This window comes from Bison bison, unplaced genomic scaffold (genome assembly GCF_000754665.1).
Source record: "Bison bison bison isolate TAMUID 2011002044 unplaced genomic scaffold, Bison_UMD1.0 scf7180017864286, whole genome shotgun sequence".
Lineage (NCBI taxonomy): Eukaryota > Metazoa > Chordata > Mammalia > Artiodactyla > Bovidae > Bison > Bison bison.
Window position 1 is genome coordinate 1,294,729 of NW_011494858.1, and position 8,159 is coordinate 1,302,887.

Sequence of the window (8,159 nt, forward strand, 5' to 3'; positions counted from 1 at the left end):
GGGCAGCGGGAACAAACGCCTCGGGGAACTACTACCGCCCGAGCAGCCCGGGCCCCTCATCTCCGTCCTGCAGCCCTCTCAGGCGCCGAGCACTACAAGTCCCGGCATGCCGCGAACTTGACGGCCGCGCCTCCCGGGCGGTGTCCGGCCCTCCGGCCCGCCCCGCTCCCTCGCCCGGTCCCCACCCCTTCCCCGGCCGCACGCGGAGCCGGGACGCGAGACATGGAGGAGACGTCGCCCCCGCTGCTGGGCAGCAGCAAGCCGCACCTGGAGAAGCTGACCTTGGGGGTCACTCGCATCCTAGGTGAGTGGGGCGGGGGGCCGTGAGGGCGACTGCGGGACGAAGGGTGTGTCGCGGAAGCACGGAGGCGCGGCAGGAGCTGGACTCTCTAGGCCAGTGGACATCGCGACTTTACGTCCCCTTGTTCAGAAGGTGCGTTGACTGGGCCAGGGGACCGTTTGCCGAAAGTGTGGATGCAGACACGCTAAGCCCGAAGGTCACCCCATCCGAAATCCCACCACAGGATCCAGAAAGGACGCGGGAATAGATGTGCTGAGGGAAAACAGCAGGCCCCTGACAGTGGGAGGCTGGCTGTCCTGAGAGGCCTTCTTGGCTTCAGGTGGCAAGAGCGAGGTGGGGGAAGGTTGCAGCCGACCTCCCAGGGCAACCGTTCCCATGCGCCTCCGTGTGAATGGCACCTGAATTGGTCCAGAGAAGTCAAGGTTTGCACCGTTGAATGGGTGGTTTTCCTTTATGGAACCTTCCCTTAGCACCTACTACTACATTAAATGCTGGAGCTACTCTACAATGAAATGAAACACACACACAGTTCAGTCATTCGTTATTGCTCAGAGGTAGCACACAGAAGGAGGTGATTGATGTTTTCTGGAGAGCTAAGAAATATGTCCCACAGGAGATGATGCTGATTTTGAAAGACAAGTGGAAGTTAGCCAGATAACCGAGGAGGAGAAAGGCAGTCTAAGCAGGCCAAATAGTACATTTCAACACCTTCCTTTTGCATTCATAATAAAATCCAGATTTTGTGCCATGACCCACCAGTCTCCTATAATTTACCCTCAACTGTCTTTCTGACTTTACTTTCACTCTCTTTTGCCACAGTCGCCTCCTTGTTGTACCATGAACCCACTAAGCTTGTTCCCACGTCAAGGCTTTTACAATTCGCTAGACCTTCGGAGAAGGCAATGGCACCCCACTCCAGTACTCTTGCCTGGAAAATCCCATGGATGGAGGAGTGTTAGCATAGCATAGCATAGCATAGACCTTCCATCTGAAATTCTCTTCCTTTGAATGTCTTTCTCTGACTTCATTCAAATCTCTGATTAAATATCACAACCTAGGAGGAGCCTTCCCTGAATACAGTTCCAGTAACATCGTTCCCTATCACTGTCGTCCTTTATCCTCCTTTTTTTAAAATCCTCATGGCTTTGCCACTATTTGAAATTATGTATTTTTTGTTTGTTTTAAATTGTCTCTTTTCTGTAGTTGAAGTCCATGAGGTTAGGAACTTTGTATTATTCTTCCTTATATGCCTGGGTTGGATGGCGACACCTGACTCAATGGACATGAGTTTGGGTAAACTCCAGGTGTTGGTGATGGACAGGGAAGCCTGGCATGCTGCACTTCATGGGGTTGCAAAGAGTGGGACACAACTGAGCAACTGAACTGAACTGAACTGATATTCCTCGGTGCCTAAAACAGTAAATGAGGTGTGAAACACCGTGATGTGTTTGAGAGAAGCGGTAAGTTTTAGAAATGAAATTAGAGTGTAGCTAATCACCAAGACCACTCATATCTTATCTCCTTATTCTTACCCAGACTTATGCCCTATCGCTTCTTGTACTTCTGGACTTAGGCAGGTCTTGCTATTCCACAGACATACTTCATTGTTGTTGTTCTGTCACTAAGTCATGTCCGACTCTTTTCGACCCCATAGACTGCAGAGTTCCAGGCTCCCTGTCCCTCACTATCTCCCAGAGTTTGCTCAGACTCCTGTCCATTGAGATGATGATGTTATCCAACCATCTCATTCTCTCTCACCCTTCTCCTCCTGCCCTCAGTCTTTGCCAACATTCAGTCTCTTTACATCAGATGGCCAAAGTATTGGAGTTTCAACTTCATTTGTATATTTATAAATCTAGAAAGTTTTCTCTAAAAAAATTATTTTCTTTTAATAAATGTTTAATCTACTCAGGTCAAGCTAACTAAATGTCCCTTAAGCTGTCAGTTTGATTTAAAGGCCTACATAATTAAATGTCTATAAACATTTTAAATTTCATTTATGCATTTAATATATTCTATTATGTATTTCAGATGTCTGGCAAACTGCTAACAGTTACAAGTTAAAACCTACCTAAGGAATTAAACAACTCTGGTAATTAAATTTATAGGAAATCTAGCCTCCTGTAAGCAATCTATTTATAAATGTAGTCAAAACCTAATAATTTCAAGTAATCACAAATCGAAAATCATTTGCAGACATACCTCAGAGATGTTGGAAATTAGGATCCAGACCACTGCAGTAAAGTGAATATCCTAATAAAGTGAGTCTCACAAATTTTTGGTTTCCACTGTGTGTAAAAGTTATGTTTACACTATTTAAAGTGTGCAATAGCATTATGTCTAAAAAATGTACATACCTTAACTTTAAAATACTTCATTGCTGAAAAATACTAACAATTATTTAAGAATGCAAGATTGCCACAAATTGTCACTCTGTAAAAAATTTTTTAAAAAAGGCAATATCTGAGAAGCACAATAAAGCAAAGCATGGTAAAACAGGCATGCCTGTATGTTTTCACATTTCTTTGTTGTTTGAAAAGACAATATGTTAAGAGGATTTTTTAAAGCAAAGCAGCTGAAGTCAGTGGTGGGTATATGGTAAGCAGCCTCCTAAAAATCTCCTTCCAAAAATATATGCAATAACTCCACAACTACATTTTTATCCCAAACCAAACTCTCACTGTTGCCTAAAGACAGAGAATAGCAAATGTGCAAAGTAACAGAGTAAAAAGAGAAAAAGCAACAAATCATAGGACCAGACCGTAATTTTTCCTGCCCTACTCTCTCACCACCAGAAGAATCCATGGCAAGCAAACAGACCCAGATATGATTCTAGCCAAAGAGGCTAGCTGAAACAACCAACAGAAAGGAGAAACTAGTGTCACTAACCTAGAAATCTTTTTAAATGACACCATATTGCAAAATGAAGGAGAGAAAAGTAAAACCCATAGAGAACTAATGCTGGAATCAAGAAATAAAATGTCAAACAGACAACTGAGGAAGACTCTTCCCAAAAAAGAACTGAAGTAGAAGAAAACTTTAAACTCCAAACAAAATTAAAATACATGAACAAGTATAGAAAATTCAGTGAAAGAAAGTGTGAGCCAAGGATTTAATATCTATCCAAACTGTCTATCAAATAAAAGAACTTAGGAAATTCTCCACCCATTAAACCATGCTGAGGAATCTACTAGAGGACAGATTTTATGAAATCAAACATAGACTGAGGAACCTTCCGCAAAAAGATGTTCAACCTTCTGCTGAACATTATTTTCATACAGACTAATACAAACATACATAAATACATGCATATAAGACTAAACCAAAGGTGGGAGGAGAGTTGAAGAATGATGTAACAGTTATTTACTTTTATGACAAAAGGATGTTTAAAGGATGTAACTATAGTGTAACTAAGTGGGCAGATTGCTAAGATGACCTCCAGTTCTCATTTCAGTTCACTTCAGTTACTCAATTGTGCCTGACTCTTTGCAACCCCATGGACCACAGCACGCTAGGCCTCCCTGCCCATCACCAACTCCCAGAGTTTCCTCAAACTCATGTCCATTGAGTCAGTGATGCCATCCATTCATCTCATCCTCTGTTGTCCTCTTCTCCCACCTTCAGTCTTTCCCAGCATCATGGTCTTTTCAAATGAGTCAGTTTTTCGCATCATGTGGCCAAAGTATTGGGAGTTTGACCTTCAGCATCAGTCCTTCCGATGAATATTCAGGACTGATTTCATTTACGACTGACTGGTTGGATCTCCTTGCAGTCCAAGGGACTCTCAAGAGTCTTCTCCAACACCACCGTTCAAAAGCACCAGTTCTTCGGTGCTCAGCTGTCTTTATAGTCCAACTCTCACATGCATACATGCCTACTGGAAAAACCATAGCTTTGACTAGACGGACCTTTATTGGCAAAGTAATGTCTCTGCTTTTACATATGCTGTCTAGGTTGGTCATAACTTTTCATCCAAGGAGCAAGCGTCTTTATTTCATAGCTGCAGTCACCATCTGCCATGATTTTGGAGCCCAATAAAAGAAAGTCTCTCACTTTCCATTGTTTCCACATCTATTTGCCATGAAATAATGAAACCAGATGTTATGATCTTAGTTTTCTGAATGTTGAGTTTTAAGCCAACTTTTTGCTCTCCTCTTTAATTTTAATCAAGAGGCTCTTCAGTTCCTCTTCACTTTTTGCCATAAGGGCAGTGTCATCTGCATATTTGAGGTTATTGATATTTCTCCTGGCAATCTTGATTCCAGCTTGTGCTTCATTCAGCCTAGCATTTCTCATGATGTACTCTGCGTATAAGTTAAATAAACAGGGTGACAATGTACAGCCTTGATCTACTCCTTTCCCTATTTGGAACCAATCTGTTGTTCCATGTCTGGTTCTAAATGTTGCTTCCTGACCTGCATACAGATTTCTCAGGAGGCAGGTCAGGTGGTCTGGTGTTCGCATCTCTTGAAGAATTTTCCCACAATTTGTTGTTATCACACAGTCAGAGGGATTGGCATAGTCAATAAAGCAGAAAATAGATGTTTTTCTCGAACTCTCTTGCTTTTTCCATGATCCAGCAGATGTTGGCAATTTGATCTCTGGTTCCTCTGCCTTTTCTAAAACCAGCTTGAACATCAGGAAGTTCATGGTTCACGTATTGCTGAAGCCTGGCTTGGAGAATTTTGAGCATTATTTCACTAGCATGTGAGATGAGTGCAATTGTGCGGTAGTTTGAACATTCTTTGGCATTGCCTTTCTTTGGGATTGGAATGAAAATTGACCTTTTCCAGTCCTGTGGCCACTGCTGAGTTTTCCAAATTTGCTGGCATATTGAGTGCAGCACTTTCACAGCATCATATTTTAGAATTTGAAATAGCTCAACTGGAATTCCATCACCTCCACTCCCTTTGTTCGTAGTAATGCTTCCTAAGGCCCACTTGACTTCACATTCCAGGATGTCTGGCTCGAGGTGAATGATCACACCATTGTGATTATCTGGGTCATAAAGATCTTTTTTATAGTTCTGTGTATTCTTGCCAACTCTTCTTAATATCTTCTGCTTCTGTTAAGTCCATCTCATTTCTGTCCTTTAATGAGCCCATCTTTGCATGAAATGTTCCCTTGGTATCTCTAATTTTCTTGAAGAGATCTCCAGTCTTTCCCATTTTGTTGTTTTCCTCTATTTCTTTGCATTGATCACTGAGGAAGTCTTATCTGTCCTTGCTCTTCTTTGGGACTCTTCATTCAAATGGTATATATATATTTTTTTTTTCTCCTTTGCCTTTTGCTTCTCTTTTTTCACAGTTCTTTGTAAGGACTCCTCAGACAACCATTTTGCCTTTTTGCATTTCTTTTTCTTGGGGATTGTCTTGATCCCTGCCTCCTATACAATGTTACAAACCTCTATCCATATTTCTTCAGGCACTCTGTCCATCATATCTAATCTGAATCTATTTCTCACTTCCACTATATAATCGTAAGGGATTTGATTTAGGTCATACCTGAATCGTCTAGTGGATTTCTCTACTTACTTCAATTTAAGTCTGAATTTTGCAATAAAGAGTTCATGGTCTGAGCCACAGTCAGCTCCCAGTCTTATTTTTGCTGACTGTATAGAGCTTCTCCATCTTTGGGTTCAAAGAATATAATCAATCTGATTTCAGTACTGACCATCTGCTGGTGTCCATGGTGATGTCCAGTGCTACCTGTATATAATCCTTTACTCTTGAGAATGGGCAGGACCTGTGAAAATGAGGGATGTTATGCCATGGCTTAGGTTACATTATATGACAAAGGCAAAGGGTTTTTGTGTATGTAACTAAAGTACCTAATCAGTTAACTTTGACTTAAAAGGGTCATTATCCTAGGTGGGCCTTACATAATCAGCAGGGCATTCTAAAAGAGAAGTAGAAGTCAGATGGATTTCCTCCTGGCTTTGAAAAGCTAAGCTGCCATGTTGTGAGACATCCTATGAGAGGACCAATGGCAAGGAACTGTGACTAGTCTGTAGGAGCTGAGAGCAGCCCTCTAGCTGATGGCCATCAAGAGGATAGTGTCCTTCATCTTACCAATGCTAAAAATTTACAGTAGTTATGCAGCATAGAAACTAATGTCTATGTTTCGTTACCTGGAAATGGGTTCTGCTACTACACATACCTATGTGGAAGCATCTTTGAGACTAGGAAATGGGTGGAAGCTGGAAGAATTTTCAGGAACTTAGTAGACAAAGTCTAATAAATCACCACTAACAGACTGATATTAGAAATCAACTATAGCAATGCTGAAAATATTGCTGGTGATGACTCAGAAAGAAATAGCATAATGGCAGAAATAAATCCTACCTTATCAGTAGTTACATTTAATGCAAATGGACTAAACACTTCAATGAGAAGGCAGAGATTGACATCAGATTTTAGAAAAGCAAAAACATGATTCAAATATACCTAGTCTACAAGAGACACATTTTGTATTTAAAGACACAAACAGGTTAAAACTGAAAGTATGGAGGAGGGGGGTGGAATATACCATGCAAATAGAACCCAAAGTGGAGCTTGAGTGGCTATACTAACAGCAGGTAAAATAAACTTTAAAACAAAGTTCATTATTAGAAACAAAGGAGGATGGTTCATGATGATAATAGATATCAATGCCTAGGAAAACAAAACAATTATCATATATGTACCTATATCCTGAAAGATGATGCTGTGAAAGTGCTGCACTCAATATGCCAGCAAATTTGGAAAACTCAGCAGTGGCCACAGAACTGGAAAAGGTCAGTTTTCATTCCAATCCCAAAGAAAGGCAATGCCAAAGAATGCTCAAACTACCGCACAATTGCACTCATCTCACACGCTAGTAAAGTAATGCTCAAAATTCTCCAAGCCAGACTTCAGCAATACGTGAACCGTGAACTTCCTGATGTTCAAGCTGGTCTTAGAAAAGGCAGAGGAAACAGAGATTAAATTGCCAACATCTGCTGGATCATGGAAATAGCAAGAGAGTTCGAGAAAAACATCTATTTTCTGCTTTATTGACTATGCCAAAGCCTTTGACTGTGTGGATCACAATAAACTGTGGAAAATTCTGAAAGAGATGGGAATACCAGACCATCTGACCTGCCTCTTGAGAAATCTGTATGCAGGTCAGGAAGCAACAGTTAGAACCGGACATGGAACAACAGACTGGTTCTAAATAGGAAAAGGAGTACGTTAAGGCTGTACATTGTCACCCTGCTTATTTAACTTATATGTAGAGTACATCATGAGAAACGCTGGACTGGAAGAAACACAAGCTGGAATCAAGACTGCCAGGAGAAATATCAATAACCTCAAATATCAATAACCTCACTTTCACCCTTATGGCAGAAAGTGAAGAGGAACAAAAAAGCCTCTTGATGAAAGTGAAAGAGGAGAGTGAAAAAGTTGGCTTAAAGCTCAACGTTCAGAAGACGAAGATCATGGCATCCGGTCCCATCACTTCATGGGAAATAGATGGGGAAACAGTGGAAACAGTGTCAGACTTTATTTTGGGGGCTCCAAAATCACTGCAGATGGTGACTGCAGCCATGAAATTAAAAGACGCTTACTCCTTGGAAGGAAAGTTATGACCAACCTGGATGGCATATTGAAAAGCAGAGACATTACTTTGCCAACAAAGGTCCGTCTAGTCAAGGCTATGGTTTTTCCTGTGGTCATGTATGGATGTGAGAGTTGGACTGTGAAGAAGGCTGAGTGCCGAAGAATTGATGCTTTTGATCTGTGGTGTTGGAGAAGACTCTTGAGAGTCCCTTGGACTGCAAGGAGATCCAACCAGTCCATTCTGAAGGAGATCAGCCCTGGGTGTTCTTTGGAAGGAA

At 41.6% G+C, this 8,159-nt stretch overlaps 2 protein-coding genes across 2 annotated transcripts in view; one reads left to right on the top strand and one right to left on the bottom strand.

The window, feature by feature from the left end:
* The window catches only part of KIAA1328 (KIAA1328 ortholog), a 419,817-nt gene extending 419,709 nt beyond the window's left edge, over window positions 1–108 (bottom strand). Inside the window, exon 1 of the mRNA XM_010849781.1 lies at window positions 97–108. Coding sequence (XP_010848083.1) covers window positions 97–108 — 12 coding nt within the window. The remainder of the gene's footprint in view (window positions 1–96) is intronic.
* Window positions 7–8,159, top strand: part of TPGS2 (tubulin polyglutamylase complex subunit 2) — a 64,933-nt gene continuing 56,780 nt past the window's right edge. Inside the window, exon 1 of the mRNA XM_010849743.1 lies at window positions 7–304. Within this exon, the coding sequence (XP_010848045.1) occupies window positions 223–304 (82 nt within the window). The 5' untranslated portion in view covers window positions 7–222. The remainder of the gene's footprint in view (window positions 305–8,159) is intronic.